Source organism: Echinops telfairi, unplaced genomic scaffold (genome assembly GCF_000313985.2).
Source record: "Echinops telfairi isolate 266 unplaced genomic scaffold, ASM31398v2 ScPeMD7_7469;HRSCAF=8507_0, whole genome shotgun sequence".
NCBI classification, from domain to species: Eukaryota; Metazoa; Chordata; class Mammalia; order Afrosoricida; family Tenrecidae; genus Echinops; species Echinops telfairi.
The window spans coordinates 88,019,938-88,039,606 of record NW_022111372.1 but is presented as its reverse complement, the minus strand read 5'-3'; the positions used below and the strand labels follow the sequence as shown (position 1 = coordinate 88,039,606).

The window sequence follows — 19,669 nt, the reverse complement described above, 5'->3', positions numbered from 1 at the left end:
GGACTTCCACCAAGAAGAAGGAAGAATCCGGAAGGTCGGGCGGGCTGGAGCCAGGCGGGCGGGGCGGGGCGGGCGCGGAGCGGCCGGGCCGGCGGGGGTATAAATGCGGCGGGGCTGCAGCGGCTGGGGACGAGAGGCGCGCTGCGAGTTGCTGCCTCGCGTCGCCTCGCCTCCCGGGCCGCCCCTGCGAGTCCCGGGCGCGTGAGCACGCGTGCGCGTGCCCGGGCCCTTCCTGGCAAGCAGCTTGTAAGATGAGTGAAGGAGCAGGTGGGGGAGAGAGGAGGCAGCGAGCGAGAGGGAGAGGGGAGCGCGGACGCTGAGCGGCGCTCACTTGGAGCCCGGCGAGCCAGCGAGACCAGCCCGATCCATGTCCCCCGCTGCCTCCCTGCCAGACGCGCGAAGATGATGGCCATGAACGCCAAGCAGCCTTTCGGCATGCACCCGGGGCTGCAAGAGCCCAAATTCTCCAGCCTGCACTCCGGCTCCGAGGCCATGCGCCGCGTCTGTCTCCCAGCCCCGCAGGTACGTAGTGGAGCATAATTACCGCTCCAAGGCACATTGTTTGACAGGCCCGCGCTTCATGTTTTTTTCATGTCGCCCAGCACAATCGCCGCTGTCTGAAGCCCTCTCCTCGTCTCCCCCGCGCTCTCTCCCCACGCGCGCGCTCTCATTCATGTCTCTGATCCACACGTCTGTTCCAGCCGAGCCGCTGCCTCCGTATTAATTTTTATGACCTGGGCTTTGAGGAGCGGCGTCTCAGTTGCTGGAAAATGTGTTTTCATCCTGAGTTGACAGTATTCCCCACTGACCGTGCTGTGCGCCTTCTTGCTTGCAGCTGCAGGGGAATATATTTGGAAGCTTTGATGAGAGCCTGCTGGCACGCGCCGAGGCACTGGCGGCCGTGGACATCGTCTCCCACGGCAAGAGTCATCCGTTCAAGCCCGACGCCACCTACCATACCATGAGCAGCGTGCCCTGCACGTCCACCTCCTCCGCCGTGCCCATCTCCCACCCGGCCGCGCTCACCTCGCACCCGCACCACGCCGTGCACCAGGGGCTCGAGAGCGACCTGCTGGAGCACATCTCGCCCACGCTGAGCGTCAGCGGCCTGGGCGCCCCCGAGCACTCGGTGATGCCCGCGCAGATCCACCCGCACCACCTGGGTGCCATGGGCCACCTGCACCAGGCCATGGGCATGGGTCACCCGCATGCCGTGGCGCCGCACAGCGCCATGCCCGCCTGTCTCAGTGACGTGGAGTCGGACCCGCGCGAGCTCGAGGCCTTCGCCGAGCGCTTCAAGCAGCGGCGCATCAAGCTGGGGGTGACCCAAGCGGACGTGGGCGCGGCGCTGGCCAACCTCAAGATCCCCGGCGTGGGCTCGCTCAGCCAGAGCACCATCTGCAGGTTCGAGTCCCTCACGCTCTCGCACAACAATATGATCGCGCTCAAGCCGGTGCTGCAGGCCTGGCTAGAGGAGGCCGAGGCCGCCTACCGCGAGAAGAACAGCAAGCCGGAGCTCTTCAACGGCAGTGAGCGGAAGCGCAAACGCACGTCCATCGCGGCGCCCGAGAAGCGTTCGTTGGAGGCCTACTTCGCCATCCAGCCGCGGCCTTCATCTGAGAAGATCGCGGCGATCGCCGAGAAACTGGACCTTAAAAAGAACGTGGTGAGGGTCTGGTTCTGCAACCAGAGACAGAAACAGAAACGGATGAAGTACTCGGCTGTCCATTGACTGCAGCGGGGAGCCGCGGTAGTGGCTGGGAGAACCGTGGGGGCGCCCCCCACTCCCCAGGGGAAAGGCATGGTATGGGGCATTTGCTGGCAGGTCATGCTCTCTCCCTCCAAGCCACGAACTTTCCCCTTTATCCTGCCTGAATGCTTCCTGGACTCCTCGCTCTCTCTCCCCCTTTCTTTCTCTTCCCACCAAAAAAGTTTCCGCGCCTGGGGAAAAAAAACCCATGAAGGTTGGCTTGAAGGGATTTGCGCTGTTCGTGGTGCTGAAATTAGCCCTGGCGCAGAACCATGCTGCTTCAGGACAGGAGCCCGAGCGTTGGGGGTAATAAATTGGCAGGATTGCTTGGTGCAGGAATGAAGGCGCCACTTTTGCTGAGCCTCATTAGGCAAGGGATGAAGGGATGGGAAGGAAGTGATAATTACTACAAAGACTAGGATATCTAATAACTGGGGTACAGACACGTACTGGAAATTTATTTAGAGTATATGAAATACATGTATGTTTCCAAAGGATCGCCTTATGCTCCCTCTTTTCCACCTAAATTCTGCTCATCTCATCCTTTGGTTTGCTATAAATTTTCAGAAAGTAGCATGGATTAAATTCAGGGAAAGGGCGCAGAGAGTTGTAGGCTCCTGAGAGGTTCTCCGTGGTAAAGTGGGTTCCAGAAAAAGCAGGCCCAGTAAACCGACTGGAAATGCTGTCACTGACATTTGCAAAGAGAACTGGGAACTTGCTTTGGCCAACCTCCTTGGGCTTCTGCTGATGGAAGTGTAATTACTGACTGCTGGAGAGCAGGCACCTTGTTCCAGGGCGCATGAAAACTCTCAAACTCCAGCTAGACTCCAGAGCAGGGTAGGGGCTTGCTCAAAAGCGACTGTAACTTCTCTGAATCATATGCAAGCCCTTCTAATCTCACTGTGCTTTTTTTATTGTTCTTGTTAGTACCATTAATTAGTAGTATTTATTTAACTCGACATCTTCCCACCCCTCTTAAGTGGAGGCTGACTTACAGTTTGGGGCTGGATGAGGCCTCTGGCCTGTACCCTTTCCGCTCCCCCACCCTCCCTGTGGCCCCATCTCATTTTAATCTTTCACTGTTTCATGTAGTTTGCGTGTGGCCGTGTGACTTTTTTTTGTTTCGTTTTCTGAATAGATACCAATAAAATATTAAGTTTCCTCTCTCTTTACCTCTTGAGTTAACTTCAAAAATAAAGGCTTTATTTTTCAACCCGAATTGCAGTGGCTTCTTCCCTGGAGGCTAAGGAGTACTAGCCTTTGACAAGATTTAGAAGGGAGAGCTCAGACGCGCTGGACTATCTTTTCCAGCAACCAGGGTCCTGCATCTCTTCTTGCCCTTGCCCCTGCACCCTGGCCCCATCTCCGGGAGGAGCCCCCTGTTCCCTTCTCTGTACCTCGAGGTTTCAAGGTACTTACTTCTCCTTGCTCGGCTCTGCTCGGGCTGTCTTTGAAGCTCCACCGAAGGGGGTTGGAGCTTTCAGCCGCCTCCACTCACTGGCTAAAAGATGCTGAGGCAATTTAAAAAAATTTATTTTTTTAACTTCGCCAGGTCTTGATTGCTCATCTGCCGAATGAAGATATTAATACCAACAGGTTTATTGTGAGAAACAAGTAAGATCATTTATAAGGCGTCTGATACCAGGCTTGTCGCTTAATAGACAACGAACAAATCATTGGTTTAGCCAACTTTATAAGACTGGAGCATGGTGAGGGCAGAAGAGGGAGACAACTGTTCGCTGGGACAGTTTGAAGCGGGACCCCTCGCGGGTCTCCCGAAAGGCTTGTGAGTGGCCACCCAGTTTCTTCACTTCTGTGGGCTTCCCAGTTAGTCTGGGGGACTAAGGTGTCTGGGTTAGCGACCAGCGCAGAGTAGGTGCCCAACAGACTCTGTGTAGGTGCCCAACAGACTCTGTGACCTTCTTTTGCATCCACCCCCCCTAAAAAAGGCGGTGAGAACCTTTTTATTTGTGAACCGCAGAAACACCTAACACAATTTAAATATTAATGTTTCAAGTCCCGGAGTGTCTGCATATTTCCTCTGCGTTTGCTTCTTCAAAGAGCTCCGGTCTTTAGAACTCCGTCCCCCAGATCCGATTAGGGGGTCCTTCTGCTCCGCGTCCACCCCCTCCCCATCTCCCGTCACAAAAAACAAACCTAAGGTTCGCCCCCAGGCTTTCCACCCAGACCTCAGCCTCTAGCCCCCGCCTGCGCAAAAGCCCCAGTGATTCCCCCACCTTCCTCTCCATCGGGTGTCCTTTAATAATGAATGCCCTTATGCCATTACATTATATTGTGGGTTTTGAAAATTTAAAATACGGCTGATGCAATATTAATTGCCTATAGTGGTATAAAACGCAGGGCCAGAGCTCAGCTGGGTTAGAGAAGAGGAGGCCCTGAGCGTCCCGCGCAGAAGCGCAGCGCAGCGCTCCAGTGGAAAGAGCCCTTTCAGGTTGCAAGATTTCTTGCAAGGTTTCCTGCAGGTAAGAACCTTCAGCTTCTCCTGCGCGGGAAAGAACCTGACGTTCACTTCTATTTTAAAGGATCTTTACTTTTACTTATTTAGGTTTAAAACAGTCAAAATGTTTATTATTATTAATCTGAAAAGTTTGGGAGACTTTGGAGAAGGTGAGAGGAGCAGCATGGAGAGCTCGATTCGTGCCAAGTCCGCGCTGGGTCTCTGCCTCTCCTCTCCGTCAGGCGCCCGGGGACTGCGCGCGCCAGAGTATTTTAATCCGTTTCCACCCGCAGACGGGAGCTTCCCTCCACTCTCTCCTACCCTCGGAGCGCGCCGGGCCGGCGCCGCCACCTCTCTCCGTGGGCTCTCTCAGGAAGCCACGGGAGATGTGGTTTTCCCAGGCTGGTGCAGTTACCCTCTGCCACTTACCAGCGGAGGTGCAGACCTCTGGGGGTGGGGGTGGGCGCCAGTAGGTTTGGCATTCACACAGGCCTTCTATGTTTCCCCACTGGACCCTTTCCTGACTCTGTGACCTTGGGCGGATCATTTCACCTCCGCAAGCCTCTGCAGATGGCTGTAAAACCTCACACAAATTACTCTGAAGAGTAATCGAAGGTGGATGTTTAAAACACTTGGTGCGGGTCGCCCCGCAAAGTCCCCCAATCGTGCCAGTGGAAGTTTCTTTTAAACGGTACCAGGAGAAAGTGAGGCCAACCAATATTCGGAGTTCTTTGTACTCCTGTGGGGAAGATTTCAGTTTAGTTAGAACATGGGCCTGACTGTACATGAGGGAGAACACAGGCTAGTCAGCAGGGCTGATGCCTGGCAGCCCCAAGCTCTGGGTCCCTTAGTTCAAAACTTCCCCTGTGCTAAGATAGTTTTGTTCACTGCGTCATACGTAACCAATGCCTAGCTCAGGGTCTTTGTCCAGAATGGCAGACATATATGTTGATGAAAATGAATGAATTGGGTGATTATTTTGGAAAAAAGAAAGCAAGCATTTCTGGAATCTGGGGACTGTGGGGACAGACAAGCCTCCCTCTGAGTATGGATGGACAAGTCACGGTGGTGGTCCGGATGTCAAGCTTCTATTCAGACAGTTCCCTTCCTGATCAGAGGAGACTGTGCCGAACCCTGCTGTAATCATGGGTGCAGCTCACTCGCGATCTTCACTTTGGCCCCGAACAGGAGTCCTAGGGGCAGATCAGGGTGGCCCTCTCTTGCCCTGCCTTTGTGCCTGGGATCTTTTTCTTTAGTGCTGAGACGAAAACAGCTGTGACTAGTGGCATACCTGTTCCGCTTCTTTCTTCGTGTTCTGAACTTTACTGTCCTCATCTGTAAAACGGGGGAAAGACGCCAGGCGTCCTTTTGATGTTTTAATGAAATCATGGAAGCCCAGGGCTGACACATAATCATCATTCCTACACTAATTCATTTTAAACGTAAGAGAGTTTGTTGAGGTGCGTTCAGGGCTTGATATTAGGTGGGGTCCACACCCCCTGCCCTTCTTTCACCCCGCCCAGCCCCGCCCCCGCGCTGTGATCCAGGATCTGGTCTTCAGTGAAGCAGCAGTGTGTCAGTAGCAAACGCAAAAGAAAGAAAGATTTCGCTCTCCTGGAGTTCTTGGTGCCAATCATCGTTCTGCTAGGAACCTTGGCTCCAGCCAGTGGCTCCTGGAACACGGTGGAATGTGGGCGACCACCAAGCATTTGCGAACATTCGCACTGAACTCTCTCCAGGAACGGGGCTCCAGTGAGCCGAGGAGGCATAGGAAAGTACCTGAAAAACACTCCTTAAAACAAAGCAAAACAAAATCCGAGAGACTGAGGCCCAGAGAGAGGGAGGGGCTTAGCTGGTTCCTTCTACCTAAAACCGTCCACTCTCCAGTCCCGCTATCACATCAGTTCGTTTTATTTCTTTCTTAGTTTTTATAGCACCTGTTAGTTGATAGTTGATAGCACCTGTTTATTTATTTAGTGGTAAAGGCGATCCGAGCAGTCTGCCCCATTCGCCCTTAGCTTGTCTGAACCCTGCAGGGGGACCCCCGAGCATGAATGGCCCACTAATATTGGTTGGAACCATGAATGGTCTCTAACCCTTACTTGAGGGCTCCCCGCTGCTCCGTGGTAGAAAGACCGGGCTTTCTACTCCGTAAGCAGTTACTCACAGGGGTAGTTCTCCCCTGTCCTACAGGGCCGCTGTGTGTCCTCATGGACTCGATGGCAGGGAGATTTAGTCTGCCAGGTAGTTTCAAACACTTCTTAGCATCACTTTCCTAACCCGTAAGTGGCCATACGACTAGAGATGGGTTTTAACCCACTTTACAGATGAGCAAGAGCCCAGGCCAAGTCGTGAACGCAACTAGTTCGTGGAGGGGATCTGGCAAGATCACAGTTTCTTCACTCTTCCCACGGTGGGACCCAACTTGATGGGGCGCGGGGTAATGGGGTGCCGCCGGGACAGGGGCGCCGAGCAGATGCGCACTTGTGGAGGGAGGTGCGGGTCGGGCTTGCACGGCCGTTGGGGAGGAGGTTCTCCGCCAGCCCTAGCGCCACGGCCCCGCCCCCTCCGCCCGGCCCCGCCCTCTCCGCCTGGCGCCGCCCCCGCAGCTCAGCCTCTGCTCGGTCGGTCGGTCGCTTCCCGCGCTCTCCCGGCTGAAAGCGCTCCGAGCTTCCGGCCAGCCCCGCGGCCGCTGAGTCCGGAGCTCGGGGAGCCCCTCCCCGCCTCGTCCCCTTCTGTGGTGCCCCTCCGGGCGCACAGACCCAGTCGGCCAGGACCCCGGCGGGCGACTTAGGCCCCTTCGATCGCACTTTTCCGAGCACGTCAGGCTTCCCTCTGCCCCTGGGCGGCGCTTCCGCCCCCGCCGCGTCCCCCGGGCTCCCGCCCGAGGTCAGGGTCCGCCGGCCGCTTCCCGGCGCCGCCGGAGGGGCTTCCCCCCGCCTCGTCTGGGCCTGGGGAGTCTCCCGGGCGGCGGCCGCAGCGGTTTCGGAGAGAGGGCCGGGGGCAGTGAAGCTGAGGCCTCCAGAGAGTCCTCCCCACCCGCCGCTTCCTGCCTACTGCGGGTGGGCTGCGGGGGTTGGGGGGAGCTACTCAAACCCCAGTTCAACCCCCACCCCAGTCCGGCACCCGCCCCCAGGGCCTCAGGAGACAAACTGGTCCTGAACCTGCAGTGTGTAAACAGCCAAATCCAGGTACGCACCCTGGGAAAACCTCGAATGTTGTGGGCACTCTTTATACACGTTTTACTTTGTAAAACATTTTCATTTTACACATCTTGTTTTCACTTTTAATTACCAAAGGAGGAAGCACCTCCAGACTTAAGCCCAAGGGCAGGGGTGGGGAACGTCCCGGGCGCCCCGGGCTCCTGCAGGCTGTGGAATCAGCAGTCCCAGCCGACAGCTCTCGCCTCGCTAGAAGAGCAGCACTTTCAGCCATCACATTAAAGGGTGAGGTAATTAAAGGTCTGACCGAATAGAACAGGCTAATTTTGAAGTTGACGATTTCGTATGGCCCAGGAATGTTATAAATATCATAATAGTCCTTGGCAGAAAAAGGTTTCCCTACTCTGGTGTAGGCGCTTCTGTCAAACTTCATGCGGACTCCCAACTCTCTCAGCCTCGACCCATCACCTCCCACGCGCCACTCCCCGCCAATGTGCACTCCAGTGCAGCTTCAGACCCCAACATCCCCACCAGTCTGAGCCCCCCAGTGCCCCTCACTTTGCTAGGGCAGCTCACCTCTTGGCACACATAGTTAATGTCCAGCCCTCATAAATCAAGGCCATAAAAAGCTTACTTTCATATGCACTCAATTTCTACCAAACCTAAACTAATTGCATAAATTCCTTTAGGCCACTCAGAGCTGCTCTCTGGCTTGGGATCTGATCAATTAGTCATTAGGCACTCCATTAGCTGAGGTTTAAGCTGCCTCATATAAATGTCTCCTGTCAATTTGCTTGTAATTGAATGAATAAAAAAGGGTACAATTATTAGCACAGAGGCTTGGAATGAGAGAGGTCAATTTTGTTCAAATATTCTAAAAATGTCTCTAATGATAACAACAACAATAGCAACAACCAGAAGACATTGAGACACCAGTCACTGGTAAAGCCTGCCCTTGTTAAGGAAAGCTCTGGCCTGAGATACAGCACATTGCTTTGTGGACCTGTGCTCTGCCACTTTGGGGGCTGGATCTTACAAATATGAGAAAGTGAGTTAGATGGAGGTGACTTTAGTTTATTTCTAAAAAAATGAGTTGTGTATCTTATCGAAAGAATTCACGCACATAGAAGTTGAATTAAACAATTTGGACCAGCTCAACTCTCTGCCACCACCACGTTTTAACTGCTCCTTCTTAACTACACATAACCAAACTATTTATTCTCTTTTCAAAATTAGAAGCTTGCTAATATTTTTATTAAATACTAGAGGATTCAGATTCACATGAATTAAAATATCTGCAGTGAGAAGGTTTTTTTCCCATCCACAACCCAATTTATCCAGCTTGGTGCAAGGCAAACCATCTTTTGCATTTCTTCAAGTGTTCTACAGATGGTTTATTGGTTACACTTGTTCGATTTGTCACTCTTAGTCATTATGCTGCAATTTCTTGCTGCGCATTATCCGAAGACTCAGGATGCATGTGTAATAATTTTGAATTATTTTTCCCACATCAAGAATTGTAGGAAGTTTTCCATAAAATCAATAATTTCATAAAATGAAATGGGTAGGCTGCTGAACATTCTGTGATTTGTTGGGACCAAAACTTAATTTGGAGACACAAATACTAATGAATAAAATCCACCTCCTTACAAAGGTCAAGTGTGTTTTTAAAAATAGGCTGATTAGTCTTAGGTTCTACTTCCTAAATAAAATGTAAGGTAGCCTATTTGTTATTGTAATAGAACTAGACATTAGACCTGTAAAAGAGTCCCTTTTATCTATTAGAATTTCAGTTCATGCAGCACTTGATTGCATTAGATTCCATTAAAAAAAAATTCTACCTTGTCTCTTTTACCTCCTCCAGGAAGGTGAATTTTTCTCTGGTGTCCATAGCAGTGACTCTTCCAGGGGGGCACCACTGATGACTTTGTGTAATCATTTTCCTAGGTTTGAGGATTGAGCCTCACGTTTTGCCGACATTTGAGCTGAGCTCACACATGTGAGGGAGCTGAGAGCTTCAGAATGTAAGTGTTCTCTCTGACAGAAGTCCAAGGTCCTGAGACTGATTTACTGTTGGGAGATGGACAAGGAGCCAGTGCTCCGGGTGTGGAGATTGATTTGTATTGAGTCCTGCGTACTCCCTCAGTGAATTCCTCTTGCTGTGAAAAGCATCAGTCGGAAGAGGGTTAACTGGGAGAGAGGGAATCACCCCTGCTCAGAATACAGAACACAGATCTCTTGGTGCAGTGAGGAAAAAACCTGGAAACTTGACTGTGCTCCACATGACCACGGAGTCTCTGTTCACTGATCTGGGTCATAGTTTCTTTCCCCAACTGTAACTTGAGGACATGGAACCACTTAGGGGTCCAGGCTTGATGATGATTCGTGAACTCTCTTGAGAATCAGAGGCACACTCTTTTCCTAACCTAGAAGAAGGTACTTAAAAGCCCACTCAAAAGTTTTGCTAACGTCTTGAAGTTCAACAGTGTGTATTCAACCCATAATTTCTTTTTTTATATCATTTTATTGGGGGCTCATACAGCTCTTAGCACATCCATCCATCCATCCATTCATCCAATTTGTCAAGCACATTTGTACATTTGTTGCCATCATCATTTTCAAGACAGTTTCTTTTATTGGAGCCCTTGGTATCAGCTCCTCATCCCCCCCCCTCCGCCTTTCCTCCCTAATGAACCCTTGATCATTTATAAATTATTATTTTTTTCATGTCTTATACTGTTGGATGTCTCCTTTCACCCACTTTTCTGTTGTCCATTCCCCTGGGAGGGGGTTATATTAGATCATTGTGATTGGTTCCCCTTTCTCCCCCTACCTTCCCCTTCCCCTCCTGGTATTGCTACTCTCATTATTTGTGAGGGGTTTATCTGTCCTGGACTCCCTGTGTTTCCAGCTCTTATCTGTACCCATGTACATGCCTGGTCTAGCCGGATTTGTAAGGTAAAATTGGGATCATGATAGTGGTGGGGAGGAAGTATTAAAGAACTAGAGTAAAGTTGTATGTTTCATCAGTGCTGTACTGCACCCTGACTGGCTCCTCTCTTCCTTGTGACCTTTCTGTAAGGGGATGTCCCATTGCCTACAGATGGACTTTGGGTCTCCACTCTGCACTCCCCCTCATTCACAATGATATGATTTTTTTGTTCTGGGTCTCTGATGCTTGATACCTGATTCGACACCTCATGACCACACAGGCTGGTGTGCTTCTTCCATGTGGGCTTTGTTGCTTCTCAGCTAGATGGCTGCTTGTTTATCTTCAAGCCTTTAAGACCCCAAACACTGTATCTTTTGATAGCTGGGCACCATCAGCTTTCGTCACCACATTTGCTTATTTACTTATTTTGTCTTCAGTGACTATGTCTGGAAGGTGAGCATCATGGAATGTCAGGTTATTTAGAACAAAGTGCTCTTGTGTTGAGGGAGTACTTGAGTAGAGGCCCAATGTCTGTCTGCTATCTTGATAATTAGCATATAAATATGTGTACATAGATCTATTTTCCTATCGTTATATATAAATATACTTACACATGTGCATGCCTGTATTTAGACCTCTATAAATGCCCTTTGCTTCTTAGTTCTTTCCTCTATTTCCTTTTACTTTCTTGTCCCACTATTATGTTTGGCCTTTGTTCGTCAGCCCATAATTTCATGGGTCCCAGTTAGGACTCTCTTGACTAAGTGATCTATGTAACCATCCAAATTTATTGGCAAATATCCATAAGCACTGAAGACAGTTTGGCAAACTGGGAAGAGTTTTACTAAAAACAAAAATAAAGTGTTAATTACAGTATGAGCCAATTGCCAATAAAGATTCCAAATGGCTCGGGTGGGGAGGGGGGAGGGCGAGATTCAGATTAGAGTTAGTGTCTCAAGAGATATGGTGGTGTAAAGAAAAAAACAGCACATTAGGAGGAAAAATATAACTGCTTTAAATATATATATATATATTTTAGCTGTTAAGTTCTGACCTGACCCATAGCCGCTCTATACACAACAGATCCAAACACTGCTCATTCTGTGCCATCCTCACAATTGTTCTTATGCCTATTGTTGCAGCCACGATCAGTTCATCGTGTGAAGGGCTTCCTCTTTTCCCCTGCCCCTCTACTTTACCAAGCATGATCCCCTTCTCCAGGGCCTGGCCTCTACCAGCAACATGTCCAAACTGTGTAAGACTTCTTTTAAGCTAGTTCTGCCAAAAACTAGAGTTGAGGTTTTGAGCTGAGGACTGCCCTGCTTGGCTCTCTCTGTTTCCTCACACAGCGATGAGAGTGATGGGCCAGCTAATCTCTGAGGCGGCTCACTCTGACATTATATGATAGAGGGATTGTCATATTCTAATTTGAACATTGTTTCAACTTATTTTTCTACCATGGTTTGAAAGGATAGTGGTGCAATCAAAGTAGAATTGGAAGAAATGTGATGTCTCCTGGGTCCCCAGTGCTGGGGTTTCTGAAACCATATGGCTGATACAAGTCTTCTTCCGTTATCTTCCTCAAAACTATGATTGCTTTGTAAGTTTAAAAATGAGAGACAACGTGAGTGTGGGAACCAGGGAGTGAAATGAAAATGTTTCGTATGACTAAGTAGTTGTTGTGCAGCCAACCCTGGTCGAGTGAGGTTCAGGCTAGTGGAGAGTAGATAGACTTGGATTGTGAGCTGGGCAGGTAGCATTCAGCGTGAGAGCCTAGTCTTGCTGTGGCTAAAGAACACTGGTGGCCAAGCCTCTTTTTCTTTGCTCTCAGACCTTTATTTCTCTGTCTTTCGGATTTGGGTTAAGACTTGCAGCTATGGACAACTTTTGGGCTAGATTGAATTAAGGGTCTGAGTGCTTACTTAGATAAAGTGATGCCTTGGTTACCTAGCTGTCCTAAATGGAATTGCCCTGTCCCCTGCCCCCCACTTAATATACATCAACTTGACTGGGCCATGATTCTTAATGGCGTCATAGTTATGTAATGATGCAGTTAGGTGGTTATGCAAGGATGTAATCATTCATCAGGCTGTGATCCGATGTGATCAGTCAGTTTAGTTGTAAGAGTATTAGGGTGGGATGCAACCATTAAAAAAAAAATCATTTTATGGGCTCTTACAGTCTCATAACAATCCATACATGAATTGTATCAAGCCTGTTTGTACATATGTTGCCATCATCATTTTCAAAGTATTTTTTTCTACTTGAGCCCTTGTTATCAACTCCCCTTTTTTTTCCTCTCCCCACCACCCGCGGGACCCCTTGATAAATTATAAATTACTATTATTTTCATATCTTACACCATCCGCTGTCTCCCTTCACCCACATTTCTGTTGTTCTCCCCACGGGAGTGATATATGTCGATCATTGTAATTGGTTCCCCTTCTCTCCCCTCACCTTCCCCCAACCCTCATGGTAATGCTACTCTCCTTATTGGTCCTGATGGGTTTTTCTGTCTTGGATTCTGTGTGTCAAGAGCTCTTATCTGTGCCCATGTACATGAAAGGCCAAAATCCTCACAACTAGATCAATAGGCAACATCATGATGAATGGGGGAAAAGATTGAAGTTGTCATAGATTTTTTGCTTGCTTGGATCCACAATCAGTGCTCATGGAAGCAGTAGTCAAGAGACCAAAAGATGTGTTGCGTTTGGTAAATCTGCTGCAGGAGACCTCTTTGGTGTATTGAAGAGTAAGGACTAAAGTGTGCCTGACCCAAACCATTGTATTCTCCATTGCATCACATGCATGTGGAAGTTGGACAATGAATAAGGAAGAGCACGAAAGAACAGATGCATTTGAGTTGTGGTGCTGATGAAGACAATGGAAAGCTCCATGGACTGCTAGCAGGGCAAACAGATCTGTATTGGAAAAAGTAAGGCCAGAGTACGTCTTAGAGGCAAGAATGGGAAGACTTCTTCTATTTGTTTTTAAAAAATCATTATATTGGGGGCTCTTACAGATCTTATCACCATCCATCCATCCATCCATCCATCCATCCATCCATCCATCCATCATGTCAACATGCACATTTGTACATATGTTGTCATCATAATTTTTAAAACATTTTCTTTCTACTTGAGCCCTTGGTATCAGCTCATTCCCCCCGCCCCCCCATGAACCCTTGATAACTTATCATTTTTTTTATATAGGGAAGACCTCTTCTTAAATACTTTGGGCACATTATCAGGAGAGACCAGTCCCTCCTGATAAGGACATCATGTCTGGTCAAGTAGTGGGTGGAGCAAAAGAGGAAGGCCCTTGACAAGATGGGTGGACACAGTGGCTGCAACAGTAGGCTCAAACATAAAAACAATTGGGAGGATGGTGCAGGGCGGTGCAGTGTTTCGTTCTGTTGTGCATAGGGTTATTATGGTCTAAGTCAACTCTATAGCACCTAACAACAACAAATTTTGGGGGGAGCAGGTAGCCTGAACTTTTCCCCCAGGAACAACTGGTGGATTTGAACCACTGACCTGCCTTTAGCAGTCCAGTGACTACCCAATAACCTCACTAGCGCCTTGAATTGATTGGGATTTCGATCCTCCTAAACTGTGGAAAATAAATTTCTGCTTGTATTTCTGTTACAGCAGAACTAGATAACTAAGACACTAGAGCTCGTCTAGGAAACAAACATACCACAAGAGCATGACTTTTAAGAAGGGAAATTTATATTCTCACAGTTCTGGAGGATAAAAGTCCAGATCGGGTTCTCTCAGCCATGGCAATTCATTTAGGTGAGTTCAAGTGACTCCTCATTTTGCTTTGATGCTTATCAGCGCATCTGCCTTTGTTATCATCTGGCATCTCTTCCTACATGTATCTGTGTCTCCTTATGACACCTCTCAGAAGGAACTAGGTTTCGGACCACCCTGTTTTTGTGGTGTGGATTAGGTGTTGTTAAATTGGTTCCGACTCATAGTGGCCCTACATACAAAATAACGAAACACTGTTGCATCCTCACAATTGTCCTTATGCTTAAGCTTGTTTTTGTAGCCACTGTGTCCACCCATGTCCTTGAGGGCCTTTCTCTTTTTGCTGCCCTTCCACTTTACCAAACACAATGTTCTTCTCCAGGGACTGATCTCTCCTGATAACATGTCCAAAGTACATAAGATGAAGTTTTGCCATCCTTGCCTCTAAGGAGCATTCCGGCTGTACTTCTTCTAAGATAAATTTTTTTGTTCTTTTGGCATTTCTTGATACTTTGAATATTCTTTGCCAGCACAATAATTCAAATGCCTAAGTTCTTCTCTGGTCTTCCTTATTCAGTGTTCATCTTTCGAATGCATGTGGGGTGACTGAAAATACCATGGCTTGGATCAGGTACACCTTAGTCCTCAAAGTAACATTCTTTTCAACAGTTTAAAAGAGGTCTTGTGCCGCAGATTTCCCCAATACAATGTGTAACTTATCTCTTGACTGCTGCTTCCACGAACATTGATTGTGGATCCATGTAAAATGAAAACCTTGACAACTTCAGTCTTTTTTTCATTTACCATGATATTACCTATTGGTCCAATTGTGAGGATTTTGGTTTTCTTTATATTGAGTTGTGATCTACATTGAAGGCTGCAATCTTTGATCTTCATCAACAAGTACTTCACAGCGATCTCACTTCTAGCAAGTAAATTTGCGCCACCCTGATACTGAATTCTTCTTCATGTAAGCCAACTTCTCTGATGATTTTCTGAGCTTACAGATTGAATCAGTAGAGTGAGAGGATACAACCATAATGCCCACCTTTCTTGATTTTAAAGCATGTTGTATTCCCTTGTTCCATTTGCACAACTACCTACTGATCCGTGTACACGTTCTGCATGAGCACAATGGAGTGTTCTGGAATTCCCATTCTTCCCAAGGTTCTTCATAGTTTGTTATGGTCCACCCAGTCAAATGCCCTTGCATAGTCAATAAAACAAAAGTAAGTATCTTTGTGGTATTTTCTGCTTTCAATCAAGATCCACCTTACGTGAACCATGACCGTCCATGTTCTATGTCATCTTCTGGATCTGGCCTGAACCTCTGGCAGTTCCCTGTCACTGTACTGCTACAACTGTTGTTGGATGATCTTCAGCAAAATTGTATTCACATGTGATATCAATGGCATTGCTTTATAGTTTGAACACTTGGGTGGGTCTACTTTCTTATGAATGAGTGCAATATGAGTCTCTTCCAGTCAGTTGGCCAAGTAGCTGTTGTCCAAATTTCGTGGCATAGATGAGCCAGTGCTACCATTGTTTCATCAGCTTGGTGAAACATTTCCGTTGGTTTTCCATCAATTCCTGGAGCCTTGCTTTTTGCTAATGTCTTCAGTGAAGCTTGAACTCTTTCCTTCAGTACCATTGGGTTCTTGATCCTATGCTACCTCCTGAAATGGTTGAAAGAACACATCCTACTCTGGCACAAATCATTAGCATAACAAAAGCAACCTAAATTTCTGTACGAGGTTACATGACAATGGATTCTCTTCAGATTTTCTGTCCCCAACTTCTTAGTTTTCTTGTGTGTTCTCTCCTTTTTTACTTCTTGGTTGTTTCACCTGTGCACTCAACCATTAGCTGAAAAGTTTGTAGTTTGAACTCACCCAGAAGCAGTCCTGGTGATCTGCTGCTGAACAGTCACAGCCTTGCAAAACCCTATACAAAACATCCATGGGGTCACCGTGAACTAGAGCCCGCTCGACATCAGCTGACAACAGCAACATGATACTATTGTTCATGGCTTTATTCAGTGTTGCCCCATCTCTGCTAAGAATTCTGTTAGGTCATTCAGAGGGAGGGGCCATGCCTCTTGACTTATAATTGGGTTTCCCATCGCAAAGACTTAATATTGACTCAAATGCTCTACACTGTAGCTGTCAGACATGTGGGATCCTAGACCATGAGCTGGAAGAGTCCTTAGGAATCCCTAGCGGAAATGCATGATGCAAAAATTTACATTTTTCACAATTTCCCAGATGATTCTGATGACTGGATCGGTTTTAGAAAGATGAGTCTCATACTTTCCATTCACCCACTTCAAGTGGTATCAATTCTACACTCTTTCTATACCATATGCCCAACTGTTTTGCAAAACACATCCCCACACACTCATTGCCACATCACACTACTATATTTACTTAACATGAAGTAAATTGATGCACACCCCCAACCTTTGGCTACAACCACCATCCTGCATGCCATACTGAGCTCGAAGTACGAATAACTTAAGTTGAAAGTAAATTCTAGTGCTATCTCTTTATCACACAGAGAGGGTAAAAGAAGACCTAATAGCAACGTATAGATTGCTGTGGATTAGGTGTTGGGTTGCTAACTGCCAGGTTAGTGGTCAAACCACCTTTCATTCCTCAAGAGAAAGATGATTCTGTCTGTTCCCACAGATATTTACAGTCTCAGAAGCCCTACATCATGTGTATATAAGTCAGAATTGGCTCAATGGTGGCGGGTTTAATAAAAATTTATTAAATATGTAGGAAATACATTAAAATAAGCAACATCTCTATAGATCACTTTAAACACACACACACACACACACACACACACACACACACACACACTGCTCTTGAGTTGGTTCTGACTCTTAACAACCCTATAGGACAGAATAGAACTGCCTCTATGGGTTTCTAAGACTATAACTTCTTATGGGAGTAGAAAACCTCATCTTTCTCTTGAGGAGTGGCTGGTGGTTTTGAACTGCTGACCTTGTAGTCAGCAGCTCCGTGTGTAACCACTATGCCACCAGGGCTACTTAGAACAGTAGGCATTTAATTTTTTTAAATTATTTATTTATTTTTTTAAAAGCCTACAGCACCCTGGTATTCCCAGGCAGTCTCCCATCCAAGTACTAACCAGGCCCGACCCTGCTTAGCTTGAGATCAGATGAGATCGGGCGGGTTCAGGGTGGTATGGCCGTAGACAAACAGTAGGTATTTAACAAATATTTGTTGAGTCAGCAAGTGAGTTTTTCTTGCTTATTACTCTGACCACTACAGACTCTTTTCAAAGGTGAAAGGGAAAGAAGGAGTTTTAAGGTATGGAATACTTCTATATTCAAAGTGCTGTTCCCATACAAAGTGTTAAATACATGAAGCATATATTATAATCCACATATTAAAAATGAGACACTAGGAAGCATAAGCAACTTGTCCAAATAACTAATGGATTGAGTTATGTCTCCCCCCAAAAGTGTTGTCAATCATAATTCCTATACCTGTAGTCTTGGAAGAAGTACGGCCAGAGTGCTCTTTAGAAGCAAGGATGGCAAGATTTCATTTTATGTGCTTTGGACATGTTGTCAGGAAAGACCAGTCCCTGGAGGAGGACATCATGGTTGGTAAAGTAGAGGGGCAGCAAGAAAGGAAGGCCCTAAATGAGATGGACTGACACAGTGGCTGAACCAATGGGCGCAGGCACAGGAACCATTGTGAGGATGGCTTAGGACCAGGCAGTGTTTTGTTCTGTGCATATGGTTGCTTTGGGTCAGAATCCACTAGATGTCACCTAACAACAGCAACCTGTAGTTATAATCCCATTTGGGAATGGATTTTCTTTAATGTGTTAATTGGCATCATTAGTGTATGGTATGCTTTAAAAGAGATTAAGAGAGCATGTGAGCAAGTGGACATGAGGAAAAGAGAGAGAAGTTTCTGTGTCATGTGAAGCAAAGGAGCCAAAGACTAGACGCTGGAGAAAAAAAGGACCTTATTCCATTCCAGGTAGTCTTTCCCTAGAGCCAGAACCCTGAATGTGGATTTCTTGTCTCCTAAATTAAAAAAATAAAACAAAAAGCTGTTGATTAAAGCTAGTTTCTTGTGGTATTTTTATTATAGCAGCACTGAATAACTCAGTCACACACCTGATAAGTGGTGGTATCATGGTTATGAGTTAGGCTGTTAACTGCATGGTCAGCAGTTCGAAACCACCAGTGAGACAAAGATGAGGCTTTCTACTCCTGTAAGATGTACAGTCTTGGAAGCCCATAAAGGCTCTTTTACTCTCTCCTATAGGGTTGCTAGCAGTCATAACTCCTCAGTGAGAGGAGTTAAACTGAACTGTCTGCCTTCAGACGTACACTCATACTCTTTCCAGGTACCATGATTACTCCTGTAAAAGAACATGGATTTATGTTTTTAGGGATGAAATAATCTGAACAACTTCTGAAAAAAAGAGGCAGGAAATAGCTTTCAAAACTCTGGGGAGGAAGCACTAAAGAACTAGAGGAAAGTTGTGTGTTTCATTGGTGCTATACTGCACCCTGGCTGGCTCACCCCTTCCTTGTGACCCTTCTGTGAGGGGATGTACAATTGTTTACAGGTAGGCTTTGGGTCTCCACTCCTACCCCCCTCATTTGCATCGAAATGGTTGTTTGGGGTCTTCTGATGTCTGATACCTGATCCCCTTGACGCCTTGCGATCACACGGATTAGTGTTCTTTCATGTGGGCTTTGTTGCTTCCCTGCTTGATGGCCACTTGTTTAACTTCAAGCCTTTAAGACCCCAGACACTGTATCTTGTAATAGCTGGGCATCATCAACTTTCTTCACCACACTTGCTTATGCACCTATTTTGTCTTCAGTGATTATGTCGAGAAGGTGAGCATCACAGAATGCCAAGTTATTAAAACAAAGCGTTCTTGCATTGAGGGAGGACTTGAGTAGAGGCCCAATGTCCAACTGCTACATTAATACTTAACCTATAAATATATGTACAGAGACCTAAATCCCTATTATTATACATTAATATATTTACATATATACATGCCTATTTTTATACCTCTATAAATGTCGTTTGCCTCCTAGTTCTTTCCTCTAGTTTCTTTTACTTTCCTCCTGTCCCACTATAATGTTCAACCTTTGTTCAGCTTTCTGTACTTCCTCTCAGCTACATTGTACTTGATCGAACCACATCAGGCATTTTATGACCTCCTTGCCATTTTAGATCTCTTGTTATTCCCAGGTCCCTGGGTTTGTTGGTTCTCTCCACCCCTTCCCCTACATCCTCCTCTCCCCTGCCCCGCTGGAACTGTAAGTCCCATTATTTTCTCCTCTGGATTCTTTATCCTGCCTATCTTATATAGCTATACTTGAAAAATACAAAGAAAACCAAACAAAAAATAGCCTATGGATAGTTCCAGGTTTTTCTGCGGACCCGCATGAGTGTTTTCCTATTGGGTATGATGCAGTGCCAAGCCTGCCCCCCAAGTCCGCTGCTCTCTCCTTGGGCATGCCTCCCATGCCTATCCTATATAGATAGGCACACCGACTATGACATATCCCAAACTGATTTTAAAAAAAGTAATAATCAATAA

At 47.1% G+C, this 19,669-nt stretch overlaps 1 protein-coding gene and 1 pseudogene across 1 annotated transcript; one reads left to right on the top strand and one right to left on the bottom strand.

Annotated features, from left to right (window-relative positions):
- The first annotated feature begins 402 nt into the window (after window positions 1–402).
- Window positions 403–1,732, top strand: POU4F3 (POU class 4 homeobox 3). Its single transcript, XM_004696698.1, has 2 exons — window positions 403–522; window positions 836–1,732. The coding sequence occupies exons 1-2, from the start codon at window positions 403–405 to the stop codon at window positions 1,730–1,732; spliced, it is 1,017 nt and encodes a 338-aa protein (XP_004696755.1).
- A 15,430-nt stretch (window positions 1,733–17,162) lies between these two features.
- Window positions 17,163–17,280, bottom strand: LOC115873565 (annotated as a pseudogene).
- Between the last annotated feature and the right edge of the window lie 2,389 nt (window positions 17,281–19,669).

Coding starts and splice junctions, on each gene's coding strand:
- POU4F3 (XM_004696698.1), top strand. CDS start 403: ATGATGGCCATGAACGCCAAGCAGCCTTTCGGCATGCACCCGGGGCTG. Junction 523..835: donor TCTGTCTCCCAGCCCCGCAG/GTACGTAGTGGA, acceptor TCTTGCTTGCAG/CTGCAGGGGAATATATTTGG.